The sequence below is a fragment of the Carassius carassius genome, chromosome 4, assembly GCF_963082965.1.
Source record: "Carassius carassius chromosome 4, fCarCar2.1, whole genome shotgun sequence".
Lineage (NCBI taxonomy): Eukaryota > Metazoa > Chordata > Actinopteri > Cypriniformes > Cyprinidae > Carassius > Carassius carassius.
The window spans coordinates 33,896,085-33,910,764 of NC_081758.1; the positions used below are offsets into that span (position 1 = coordinate 33,896,085).

Here is a 14,680-nt window from a genome sequence, read left to right on the forward strand (position 1 = left end):
TCTGTCACATTTTATCTCTTCTGACTGCAACCAGACAACAGAAGTGAAGGTGCAGGAAAGAAAAGCCAGATAAAAACTGTTTATTTACTGACAGCAATCCACATTTTGTGTTTTTTTTTTTTTTGCCCTTTTCACCAAATTGTTCACAGACTCTAATGTAGTCTAGTGCAGTTTTGTGATCACAGAAGAAATAATCATTTTGAACCTCTGTCACAATAGTTTTTAAATGTATCTTTAATAATTAAAGGTGGGCAAGACTTCTCCATGTAGAAAAAACAAACAGATTAAACCAAACTGGCCTTAGTTGGATCAAGATACTCTCTGGAAAACTAGCTGTCAAGTGCCTAAAAACTCTTTAAAACCAAATCTGATTAGCCTGTTCATTTTTGTTGGTGAGTTATTTTTTGAGATCCATTAGAAAATACTATAAAATTTCTTTAAAGTAATTAAATATTCTTCAAAAATTAGATCAAATCTGTAAATTCTGTACACATACTGTAGCGGTTTTACTTATGTCACATCATAGACAAAATCTGAGATGGACATTACCACTAGCTTTACTTTGAAGACATTAATCAGAGCAGTTCATGGTGTAAAACCTGATGGAGTTGTCCAGGTTGCTTGCTTTGTACAGGACTTATTTTAAACTTTATTCATTTGATGGTGTCACTATGACGGTCCAGCAGTCGGTCTGCTGAGGAATTCTTGAATCTCTCTGTTCAGCTGCTCATTGCGCGTGAGTGCTTCGTCCCTGCTGCGCTCTGCGTTGCGTAGTAAGATCTCTAACGCAGCTTTGCTGCGTCGCTCTGCCTCAAGTGCTGCCTGCAACTCTGTCACTGTAGCACTCAGCTCTTTGTTCTTCTGCTGGAGACTGAAGGTACAAACACATACAGGACTTTATATATAGCCTATACATATGAGGTCAGTAAGACTGATCAAAAGTTAAAGCCATTTATGATGTTACAAAAGATTTCCATTACAAACTTTCCTTTTCAACTTTCTATTCATCAAAGAATCCTGAAAAAAATGATCACTGTTCCACAAATATATTAATCAGAACTGTTTTCCATATTGATAATAATAAGAAATGTCACTTGAGCACCATATCTCGTTCAGTTACCACGTTTTTGCTTCTCCAGCTTTCAGCCTCACCCTGCTTCATACTACTACATTAATAAATCATTAGCTTATCCATGAACATGATTTCTGCCTGAGTCCCGTCGGATTGCATCGGCTGTGGGGATGAAGATGACAACTCCCATGATTCCATACTCAGCCACGGAGTCATCAAACTACAGCTTTGTTTCTTTGTTTATTTTGAATACGTGCACTCTAGTGGCGAAAAACTACATTGTGCCTTTAATAGTTAAAGAGTTAGTTTAACCTATAATCAAAATTATGTCATTAATAACTTACCCAGGGTAAGTCTTAACGGAGGTCTTACGGGTTTGGAACAACGTGAGGGAACAACATGAGGGTAAGTTACCCTCATGTTGTTCCAAACCCATAAGACCTCAGTTTATCTTCAGAACACAGTTTAAGATATTTTAGATTTAGTCCGAGAGCTCTCAGTCCCTCCATTGAAGCTGTGTGTAAGGTATGCTGTCCAGGTTAAGAAAGGTAAGAAAATCATCATCAAAGTAGTCCATGTGACATCAGAGGGTCAGTTAGAATTTTTTGAAGCATCGAAAATACATTTTGGTCCAAAAATAGCAAAAACTATGACTTTATTCAGCATTGTCTTCTCTTCCGGGTCTGTTATGAGATTTCAAAGCACTGCAGTTAAGTGATATCCGGTTTACGAACGAATCATTCGATGTAACCGGATTTTCTTGAACTAGTTCACCAAATCGAACTGAATCATTTTAAACGATTCGCGTCTCCAATACGCATTAATCCACAAATGACTTAAGCTGTTAACTTTTTTTAATGTGGCTGACACTCCCTCTGAGTCAAAATAAACCAATATCCCAGAGTAATTCATGTACTCAAACAGTACACTGACTGAACTGCTGTGAAAAGAGAACTGAAGATGAACACCGAGCTGAGCCAGATAACGAACAAAAGATTGACTCGTTCTCGAGTCAAGAACTGTTTCTGTCAGACGCGTCCGATTCATGAACCGAGGAGCTGATGATACTGCGCATGTGTGATTCAGTGTGAAGCAGACTGACACACAGGTCGTCTGAACCGACTGTTGTAAAACACTGTTGTGTTTTGAAATCTCACAACAGACTCGGAAGAGAGGACAATGCTGAATAAAGTCGTAGTTTTGCTATTTTTGGACCAAAATGTATTTTTTTGATGATTCAAAAAATTCTAACTGACCCTCTGATGTCATATGGACTACTTTGATGATGTTTTTCTTACCTTTCTGGACATGGACCGTTCACACAGCTTCAATGGAGGGACTGAGAGCTCTGGGACTAAATCTAAAATATCTTAAACTGTGTTCCGAAGATAAATGGAGGTCTTCGTGGTTTGGAACGACATGAGGGTGAGTTATTAATGACATAATTTTGATTATTGGGTGAACTAACCCTTTAACCGTTCTTTTAAATTTACTGTATTTTTATTCATATAAATGCAGCTTTGGTGAGCATAAGTGATCTTTAACAAACTCTGCTAATTAATGCATGGCAAATAATGAACACAGGTACACTTGTATTGGGCCATACCTGTTGATGATGATTGAGTCTGTGTTTTCTGGTTGAGCTGCATTGCTTTTCTGTAGAGCTGGTGCTGAAGGTGCCGCTGGCTTCTCCCTGCTCACAGCTGCCGCACTCACTTCGTTTCTCAGCCGAGGTTTGGGCAAGGGCGTTGTGATCTGTGCCTGTGTTATTTGAGCATCTATCTGTTTGTCTACAACATCGCTAGCTGTCTTATGCAAGCCTGTGTCCTCTGTGTCCTTGTGTCCTTCAACTTTTTCCTTTTCACTTTTCTGCCCACCAGAAAATAGTGTCACATTCTGCAGGTCGAGTAACTTAAATATGTCCTCTGAGAATGTTTTCTCTTCGTTCTCATTAAAGCTCTCCTGGAACCTGCACCAAGAAGGCTCGCGGACTGTTTTTCCCACTGACGGACAGCCCAAGCTAGGGAGAGTTTGAGTCCTTTTTCTGGGGCTGTCGGGCCACATGTCGGTTGTAGATGAAAATGGAGAGGTAGGAGAAAGAGGGGTGCCTTCTGACCCTGTCTCAGATGACCACAGGTCCTTCCTCTCTTCCTCAAGTGTGTCCATTTCCTCTTCCTCAGGAGATTCAGACAGGGAGGACACCTCACACTTTGAGAGAAGAGTGGTACGATCAGTTAAGAGATACAGGTGTGAAAGTAATGCAGTGACGGCTTAAAAAAAAATCCACAACCTTGGCAAACAGTAAGTGTGTCTTCATCAAATATTACTGTATTCTCATTTTGAAGCCTACAAACAAAAACCTTTTCAGCTATTTTGATCTTTTTTATATATATAAATTACATTACAAATAATATGCCTTCTAAATTCTTAAATTCTCTAAACAATATGTACAAATTTTCTAGCTGAATAATTTAAAACTGATCAAATATTTCAGAATTTTTAAATGTCCTTACCAAGCATAAGGCCAAATTCATTTTTTTAAGTAAGAGCATTTTAAAAAGACATCAATACTTTTATTCAGTAAAGACACATTAAATTGGTCAAACATGACAGTAAAGACATTTATAATGTTGCAAAAATTTTCTATTTCAAATAATTGCTTTAATCAGCATATTAAAGGGATTTCTAAAGGATCGTGTGACTGAGACTGGAGTTATGTATCATGATTTTGTTATTTAAGATTTCTCCAGGCCTTAATAGTGATTTTAAAATCTTTACAATATTACGATATTTACAAGTTTTCCATGGATGTATGTGCTTATTTTACATGATCAGTACCTCTGCAGACTCCCAGCCCACAAAACTGCGAGGGTTACTGTTCTTCTTGCTTTTGTTTTTCTTGTTTGGAAGAGGAGATGGCTGCTTGTCTTTAGAGGGTGGGAAAAGCAGCTCATGGTGTCTGATCATCACCGTCATTACCTTCTGTATCATGGGAGTTCCTGTATGTGTGAGGTGAGAACAATTACCATCGCTACAATGTGTTAACCATAAACACTTGAAATCTCATTCTTACTCATTGGAGTTCAGGTTAAATTCCCCATAAACAACCAATCAACCAATCTTTTACTGTCTGACGTTAAAATAGGACGTTATGAGTGTGATTTGTAAAAGGATTTTGTTTTAAATATAGCCAATAGCATTTAGTTTAAACCATATTACCCAACAGTTGAACTACTAAATATATAGTATGAAAAGTTTAGTGCAGAAAAAGTAGTATGCTAGTATGCTTCTTGATATGCTTCTTGCTTTTTCAAGGGATATTCTCATTCTAGAGAGCATTTCGTTGGACAAAAATGCTAAAAATTGGAGCAAGAGATGTCATTAATATTTTTGGTTCATTTTTTCCAGAAAAGAAAGGCCCTACATTTTTATATTGTCTGCTTAATATGTTTAGGTATATTTAAACATACATGGACTAAAAGACACAACATTTTGAATTTATGAGGTATTTTGAAAACAATATACAGTAAATGACATGGAACATGTTTTATATGTCTTGGGATGATAAATGACCTTTCATCATACTGATGGCATCCTCCACTTGCGGTTTGAACAGGTTCACTCCCATCACCGTGGCCAGATTCTCAACACTCATCTTATTCACCTTTGAGTTCTGCTGGACCTCAAAAAGGAATCTGCGGGAATAAATATGGATATACCAGTGTCAGCCTTCCACAGCTTGTTTTTGCTCCTATCAGTGTCTGATCCTTTTTCATTCTTATAGGGACTTGTACCTGCAGATGTAACTCAGGAGGTTGTAGTTCACTTTTGGCAGAAGGCTGATTTGTTCCTCCAGCTTTTCCTTGCCCTGGAATTGATCAGATTGCAGTTAGTCATAGAATCATTACTCTTCTGATATACTCTTTGTGAATGCGGTTCTCACAGCTGCAGTGGCGGCATCCAGCATCAGAGTGCTGTCAAGAAAGGCCTGATATTGAGTCCAGGGCACAACAGGTTCTGGAAGCTCTCTGAGGTACAACTTAAGTAATGACGCCACCGTGTGGACATCAGTGTCACTGCAGGCAGAAGGAATGAACAAATCGAGTAAAAAAATGAAATTGTGTCATTACAATCTATTCATCTTCTTTGCAATCAGAAAGGATGAAGATGAAATGCACAAACATTTGCTTGTCAAATAGATATGTGCGTGTGTTGAATGGCAAGATCTCTGTTAGACGGGACAGGATGTGGCTAAGCCGCAGATCACCAGGTTCCTCTGAAATAGTCTGCTTTTGTATTTCTCTTTCGCTATCTCGCATGCTTTTGCATGTTCTTTCTCTCTCTCTCAAACACACACACATGCATCTAGTTCAAACTTTCTGGGTCAAACTCTTTACCTATTCTACTTCCTCAAAACAGCAATGAAGACTTCAGTGTCTATAAATTCACCATAAATGGTCATGGAGAGTGTGGTTATCCGATTAAAAGCCCAATTCGCATGCAAACTTTAAAGAACATTGCATGGTCACAAAATCAGGTTCAAAAAGTCAAATTACAATTAAATCTTTAAGGAGATTATGGATATTTCTTGACTGTTGGGCATTTAAATAAATTATTATTTAAAATATATTAAAACATATATATAATAAAATTGTAATATAAATTATATATATATAAATTATATTTTAATATATATATATATATATATATATATTAAAATTGTAATAGTATTTCCCGATATTTTCGTTTTTACTGTATTTTGTACCATACTATACTATATTTGATCAAATAAATGCAGCCTTGGTGAGCACAAGTGATTTATTTCAAAAACATTAAAAAATTCTAACAGACTCCAAAAGTCTGAATGGTAGTGTGCTGTGGTGATATCATGGTATTCTTTGAAGTACCTTTTAAATGCCGTAGCACATGAATGAATTGAGTATTCAATAGAATGGTACATATCAGTATTACCATTGCATGCCATTACTGGACTATGGTACCATCACAATACTCTCTGTAAACAACATGCTTTATTCAGATCAGTTTTCTACACCATCCTTGAGTCATTTCACACAGATTTACACATGTGAAGCTTTACCTGGGGAATGAGGGTCTCTCTCCAGCATCAAAGGCCTCTCTGAACTGTTTGACCTGGTTGTCCTGTCCTGGCAGGCGAAAGATGCCCTCCTCGATCAGACCGTGTTCTCTGATGAATTCAGCACACTTCTCCACCAGGATGGGCACGAGTCGTGAACCAAATTTCTTCTCATATACCATGATGTCTGAAAGGCTCTTCCCAAATACTTTGAAGAGTGAAACATAACAATTTGATTGAATAGCAGTGGCAGTCTATGAAGTCATAACATTATGAATAGGACAACCTTCTGGACATTATACATTATAGTGTGATACAATACAGCAAAGTTATAATAAACAAGAAACATTCTTACAGTGATTATTATGAGAACCTCCTCAGTCTATAACAAACATATTTACTGTATATTGTTTATTTGTATGGTGAATGATATACCTCCACTGGACCGTGATCCGATAGCTTTGCGAATGGAGCGCACCCACTCTTCCATCTCGCTCTGACTCGTCGCCATGAGAACATCCCGCTCCCGATCTGTACTGCTACCTGCAGCATCCGGGACACAACAGCTGTAGGATTTTACCCTCCAACATATATACAGTAGTAGCCCATGATATCTTACACTATACAATATAAACAAATAAATAAAAATACTTACCTGGGATAATCTCAAATAGGAATTTATCATCTGCATTTGATGGTAGCTCATTAACTTGGCATGAGAACAAAGGTATAGTTCCCTGAGATCAGAATGAGACAAGAGGGAATAGTTACTGAGTGGAAAAATATTTAGTAATATTGGTGGTCCTTTTAAATGCCATAGCACATGAATGTATTAAGTATTTAATAGAATGGTACATATCAATATTTAGCCTTGGTGAAATATTGTAAATAAATAATAGTAAATAAATGAAGTAGATCAGTAGATAAAATTATGTCATAAATAAAATAATAATAATAAATATCAGAATGAAAATATAGAAATAAAAGGAAATTTCACTTTAATAGGGGAAATGAGCATGCACAATTCCACTTTAAAAAAAACATTAGGTTATTTGTTTTGAATGTCGCTAACGGTTTAGAAATATTTATATGACGTTCAGATAGAAAAGTCTAAGACCACACACAAAATCTAAAACTCAAGAAAATTTTCATTAAACCTGAAAACAAAAGAAATTGATTTTGGAAAAAAAAAATAGAACAAAATATTACAATTAAAAATAAGGAGGAAATATATACAATTCTGGATAATCATGACCAAATACCTGAAAACAAATACCAAAAAATAAATTTCAACTTTTCATGACAGGCCTGGCATTAAAAAAATATATATTCAAAATCCAAGGAAAGAACAAAAAGAAGAATATTTAGAGAGAGAGAATTCCTGCATTAAAAATAATAACAAAAATGTTAATTAAAAATGTAATGTATCTATTGCTCATGCTTGCTTCTGTCTCCTACCTGGACGGCGCTCTCTCTGTCATCTTTATGGTATGTAAGGACATTTCCTCTTAGCACAAAGAAGCGCAGCTGCCAGTTCTTTACGATGGATCTCTGCTTCTTCAGCCAACCCGTCTTCAGAGGTTTCTCCATGGATCTCTTAAAACCAGTGTGAGTGGATCCAGGGCTACCTTCCCCTGGCATAACACTCTTGGAGCGAGCTGTGGTGGAAACCAATAAAAAGCAGTCATAAGACACAAACACGCCGAGTCTGAGATTGCTGAAAATCAAATCACCTGTCACTGAACTTATTCTATTTTTATATCATGAGAACATCATGCATATATTGTCGTGATGACAGTAGGTAACTGTCTGAACCTAATAGCTTCCTGCATGACAGATACATGCAGACTGGCTGTGATTGTCCTAATGCTGAAGAAAATGTCCTGCTGTGACTTTAGGGTGGTGAAACGATCAGTTCTGACAGGAACAATACCATGCACTTAAGCAGAAACGACTTTCGATGTTACTGTGCAATGGATTGTTCGATAGGTCAAAAGGGTATTATTGGATTTTGACTCTTTGCCACATGAGTTTGAGAACTGAAAAATCAAAGAGAAACATTTTATTGTTCAGAGACTGCCCTTTTATACATTGAGAGATCTAATGAAGTTCTCAGTTATGTTTCATTCAAGAATCAACCTGCATGGTTTTAGATGTTTATGCATAGAAATCAAAATAAAATAGAAATAACAAAAAAACAAGTTAACATATAATAGGTGCACAGAGCTTTAAGATTTAAGTGGTTGTAGTTTGAAAAATTCAAGATATAATTTAAACCTGGAAATAAACCTAAAAGAAAAAAAAGTAAGATTCAAGATCACATGATCATTAGGTTTTATACAAACTTATAGTTGATCACATGCTGTCAAAGTATAAAAGGAACAAACCAAATATTTAAAAATAGCATACTTTAAAAGATGTACAGTGTACAGATCTTTAATATTTAGTGGATATTTGGTTTTGAAAAAAAAAAACAGGTGGTTTGCTTGTATAAGCAGGTTTTATGGCCTGGTCAAACTGGTTTGTTAGCTGGTTTTAGAGTGGTTTGGGACACTTTTCCACTGGTCAGGCTCATAGATCAGATCGCTGCAAGGGTAAACCAGATCTTACACCAGCTAAGACCAGCAAAACATTACTAGCATTTGTTTTTTTTTTTGGTTTTTTTTTTTGTGCGTGTGATTTTGCTTTCTGGTGGGAAAGCCCATAGCAAAGGGAGGGTGGAGTAGAGACCCCTGTGATTGAGAGATAAGAAAAACGGAGAAGTTCAGAGAGGCAGAAAATAAGAAAATGATATAAGCATCCCAATCAGCTGCTTAGTGAAGCACGAAACACTTGACTTCATGTCATCTTTTTTGAGAAGAAAGCATCTACAACAAATACATCTCTAGAAGCAACCAATCAGCCATTATCTAATTGACAAAAAACAGTGTCACAGTGATTTAAGTAGCTTAGCGTTTTTTTTGTAGTCAAATTTGCGATAACCCATTAAGATCAGATGAAAAGGCTAGAGAGAGAACTAAGATAAACAGGAAGTTACAAGCTCATCAGCTACAGGAAGTAGCATTTTTGAAAGATCCCCACCTAACGCCAGCCTCTTTGATCTGTTTGAAAAGATCTTCCCTGATGGAGAGCACAGACCACTGTTCTCTCTCCTGGACCACAGGCCCACACACAGTCCCGGGCTTCAGACCTCGCCCATCTCAATGACACACACTGGGATCAGGGGAAGGGAAGAGAGTAGGTTCAAGTTCCCCAAGAATTATCAAGGAGATCATAGCAGAGATGCAAGAAGCTGTTTGCGTCAGGTTTAAGTTTGTGACATTAGTAAAGGGACTGTTGATCATTTCCATTCAGCAAAACAGCTCTGCATAAAAATGTCTTCGCAAACTTTCATTAAAATAATTGAATTTAAGAATATTTTTTTAATTTAACATTTTTTCTTTTCATTATCACTACCTTACTTTTTTCCAATTCTACCAATTCCTTTTTTTTTTTTTCATTAAACCGTTTCACTCAGAAATACATAACAGATCAAATGTTGCAAATAGATATGCACAATATTGCAATTCTTGCTGAAAGGAAAAGTTTTTCGTGTTATGGCTGGTAACTTATAAATGGCTGAGACTATAAATAATTAATTTGTTTATATTTTTTAATTATTAATACTTGTACAAATTCAAAGTGGGTGTTAGATGAGGGCAAAAGTAACCTTAAATGCAAAAATAGGGGAAACCACCATGCACAATTAAATATGCAGCACTGACTGATATAGATTATATTAAATATTAAAGCTTGTATATTAAAATCAAAACAATAATAATAATAATAATAATAAAATAAATAAAAGCCCCAGAATTGAAAGAGTGGTCCAACGCATCTTATGAATCCATGCTTAATCGAATAAATGGTGTTAGAGAAGAGGGGTTGTCTTCCTGGGAAGAGTCCTAGACATATATAACAGTAAGGTCTAAAAATGAATAGACAACTGTTTTGTATTCGTTCTTGCACTGTATTGTATTTCATGGTCAAAATGTGCCTGTAAAAATTTGTATCCCTGTACTTCTGTTATCCGTCAGCCTTCCAAAAAAATAAATAAAATAAATAATATTTATAATAATAAAAAACTCTAGAATACCAGTATATTCTGGACCACTATATGAACCCTTTTATTGACTTAAAAAGATGTGTCTGTACTATAAGATAATAAGAGATAACTTTATATAATAAGAGCAATGTGAAGCCATCAGAAAATGATCATGCTGTGAGAAACGCTCTCTTAACCTAGGATACTGCTGAGCGAATGCTAACCAAAGACCTTGTAATAGGCCGCATAGCAGATAATTATCTACCATTAACAGTATGCTGACATTTTGAGCAGAGAATGAACGTTTCTCAGAATGTCGCAGCATCTTCCTGTCTGCAGCATGTGAAAATTACACACTCAGAGGAAATCACGAATGCTTTGCATCTCAAACAGAGAGTGCATAATGAGACCAGAAACACCACGAGTCACCGCATACAGCTGTAAAACTGCCTCTTTTTATACTTGATTGCACCATAAATCTGCTGGAAGTTATGCTTTAACTCCTAACAAGAGTTTTTAAACAGCCTGGAGAACATTTAGTCAAATTAGAAAGGAAGTTGTACAAATAATCTTGTCACAATGACTATACAACACATTAAAAGGTGTGTCAGAGATTGAACAGAAACGGTGAAGCAGACGAGAAGTGCTTATAGTGAATTATATAGCCTCAGGGTGAAGTCTTTATACCATCACTATGCCAGTTTTATCTCTGATTTACAGATACTGTAAAATCCCTCTGTTAACCTAAACCAAAACTGTAGTGACAGATGGAGTGTTGTGTCAATGAATCAAAGAATCACACATAAATCTACCCACCTGGACAAGTGAAATTCCTAAAACAGGAAAAAGACTTTTGACATTTGACCACAAGCATAAACACACAGTGTTACTCACCTATCTTGGCAGTTTCAGCTCTGAAGGTGCTGAAGTCCCAGTTGCGAGGTAGTCTCAAAGACATTTCTTTAAAATCGGACCAAAAGGTTACACACACACTCTCGCACACATTCTCTTGTTCACACACACACACACTCACACACACACACACACACACACACACACACACACACACACACACACAAAACAATCACAAAACACAGTGTACTCTAAGAGAACATTCTCTCCAGTCAGCCTCTCTTCTTCTCTTTACTTCCTCCTTCCTCTACTGATCTGATTATTACTCTTCTTCTTCTTTTTTTTAACACCAATAAACACGTTGAATCTTGCCCCCTAGTTTGCCTGTAGTGTTTTTGTTATTTTGAAGTTCCTACATCCAGCATTTCTGTCAGGCTGCAGAGAATCAACAGAGCAGCACTGTCACTCCTCGTACCCACAATCTTCATGAGCAAAGGAAGTGAGTGAGTGAGTGAGTGAGTGAGTGAGTGAGTGAGTGAGTGAGTGAGTGAGTGGCAAAGTCAAGACTGCCACAGAACAAATAACAGAGGTGATGAATTTTTACACAGGCGAAAATGCAGACTACAATTGTGCTGTACGTACCTCAACCAATAGGGCTACTTTCTTCTCAGACATTTGTCATCATTCTCTTGGAGAGATGCACCATGGTGTTTCTTTGTTCGTCACAAATCAAAAAATTAACAAAATATTTTAACATCTAAAATGAACACAAAACTGTTTCTGTCATTAAAAAAAAACTGCATCTGACACAAAAAGGAAGTTCAAACAGCAGGAGGCATAGACCAAATCTGAGTATATTTCTATATACTGAGCTTTCCTTTTTATTAACCATTTACAAATGAGCAAATCACTGTACACAAAGCAGCAGGGAAAGCACATTTATCTGCTTTATCAAAATTACAAATCCAAATACAACAGAAATACAGACCATACTTAAAGACAAATAACATATTGAGCTGTTGTTGCTAATTTGTTTAATAGAGAGGAGGGTTTTTTTTCTTATCAGGCAAACCAAAAGAGCTTAACATGTCTGAGTGGGTTTAACATTTCTGTTTTTACTTTAATGGTCATGAATAAATTACCAGAAATACAGAGAGCACAATCACACTGTGGTCAGTTTCTCTCTGTGTATGTGTGTCATACTTTCTAAGAAGGATGAAAGGTCATGGCAGTGTTTACGAATAACAGAAGTTAGGCTTCACATAAAAAGGGTCATAAACTGAGACTTCAAAATTCCCTTTATCTTTTGACACATAATAAGCCATTGTACTATAAAAACCTCCTGTAAGTTTCAGAACTCAAATCTTTCCAGCTAGTCTAAAAACAGCTTGTCTTGAAGCCAACCTACCAAAACTACAGCTTGTGGAATGAGCCACTTTATGACTTAATAGTGTGGCTAAACCCCGCCTCCTCAGAAGAAGATCGACGCCTGTTTCTGCATAACTTTCTGTTTAGTCCCACCCATGTGTTAATAACGAGAGAGGCAAAGGCAGATCTTCGCACAAATCAAACGTTAAAAATGGTTCAGAGGACAGCAAGACTGCACTTGTATTGTCTTCCTTCTGACCCTAACATCAGGAAATAGCTGATGATCTTTTTTTGAATGAAGATCCAGATCTCGTTAAGTGGTTGGTCCTTTGTTAATCATTTTACAACGAATTTTTATGTAAAAAATCTTAATGACATTATAAGTGGACCTCAGAGAAAAGTACAACATAAAAAGGAAGTTCATGATCCGTTTAAAAACCGTTCATAATATTGTAATGAACAGTGTTAGTTTCTTTTCTCTAACACTTGTTAAACCCTACCCACACACACACACACACAGATGGTTTGGTGCCCACTAGTGGCTATGAATGGCACGCGCAAGAGTCTGAAGATCTGCTAAGTGTTTTACTCCAGCATGCAACGTAGGCCTACTATCACAGAAACAAGAGCTAGATATTTTAGCATGCATTTAAGACTTTATTTAAGACAAATGTGTCTCTTTATAAATGTTTACGGTCACCACACTCAAACGCATTATGTCTCTGCTCACCCTCCTGACATCAGTGACTCTGTAACTCTCTGTTGACTGTAAAACTTTGAAATTGCTCTGCCAACATCTGAAATTTGTACAGTACGGGAATGTTTCAGCACAGGGGCCTAATACATACACAGAGCACAGACTGGCTTAGAGGAAAAAAATAAGAATAGAATCATCTCTACGTCAAACATATACTATATAATCTTATATTCTAATATAATGTAATTCTCTATATAAAATAAGCAGATTGTACTGACTTAACACAAAATCATAATGAATAACTAAAACAAAAAACAATCAGCACCACTTAACAGATGAAGATAATGTGTTTGTTTACTAGTTGAAAAAAATAAATTAATACATTACAAAACATGCATTGATGGTGGATGGAGAAAATACGGAGGGGCTTCAAAATGTGCACACAAATTTATGGTCATAACTCTTCAGCAGTGTGACGCAGTGTTTATTATTGTTACGTCACTGCTCTGTGTGCCATACTTAAGCTATTTGGCTTGAGCTGTCCATCTAAATCATGTAAATGAACAAAAGCAAAACAAAAATGAACATAACTCAGGTAATAAGCTACCTATATATCTTTCAAGACCTGTGGTCATTAAAAGAAAAATAAATTTGAACTGAAAACCAAGATATGACTCGCCCATCAATAGTTTATCAGTCATGTCAATACACACAGGTCTGAAAGTATGTGCTCATGTTTCTTTATTGATGAATGGCAGTGGACTTTATGTACAGACTATCCTGAGCCATTACGTCCTCATACAGCTTACTGTATAACACTACTGTGCACTACTCTTTTAAAGCTGCTCGATGGCACCCATTCAGGTTAAAATAAATAATGTATATGGCACGTGTGTTAATGACATCACGTATAAGAGGGAAACAAAACACCTTACGCGAAACACACAATAGTTCTGACCCTTTTTTGTTAGAGTTTACACAGCAGGCGATGGTAAAAACAAAACAGATGAAATAGAATTATAAAATGAGACATGGTGGACGTGGTCTCATGCAGTGAAGATGGCCCAGCCTGATCATTAACCATTTAGTATGTAAGAGTTCACAAACACACACAAAAACAACACCCGCAGCTTGACTAAGATTAGCTTGTAACTGCTTAGTGACAATAGAACATTAAAATAAAACTAGAAATGATAAAATTATGATTTAGACCACGAACAGTAATTCTTAAAACATTTAACATTCAGTGTGACAAATGTTTGTCAGTGTCTCCAAATGGTATTTTTCAGTGCTAATTCTTATGAACTGTTAACAATATAATTAAAGTTACTTCATATTTGTTGGTCTTACATGTTTCTTTGTAACAAACATTAAAGCCAAATAATTATAATCTGATGAGGCCTTAACTTCCTCTCAAACATTGAATAATGACATCTGAATCTTTTCCTTAGCTCCAGGAGCTACAGTATACATAAAGTCTCGCAGCTGAACTGTAACGGTCACTGCCTATTG

At 36.4% G+C, this 14,680-nt stretch overlaps 1 protein-coding gene across 1 annotated transcript; it reads right to left on the reverse strand.

Annotated features, from left to right (window-relative positions):
- Positions 1 to 216: 216 nt before the first annotated feature.
- On the reverse strand, positions 217 to 11,602 carry LOC132139880 (rho GTPase-activating protein 25-like). Its single transcript, XM_059548553.1, has 12 exons — positions 11,325 to 11,602; positions 11,146 to 11,279; positions 7,626 to 7,825; positions 6,823 to 6,904; positions 6,603 to 6,710; positions 6,171 to 6,375; positions 5,016 to 5,148; positions 4,867 to 4,940; positions 4,646 to 4,767; positions 3,911 to 4,071; positions 2,679 to 3,280; positions 217 to 871 (listed from the first exon to the last, which is right to left on the reverse strand). Exons 2-12 carry the CDS (start codon positions 11,207 to 11,209, stop codon positions 670 to 672), a joined length of 1,953 nt encoding a protein of 650 aa, XP_059404536.1. The 5' UTR covers positions 11,210 to 11,279; positions 11,325 to 11,602; the 3' UTR covers positions 217 to 669.
- Positions 11,603 to 14,680: the final 3,078 nt, after the last annotated feature.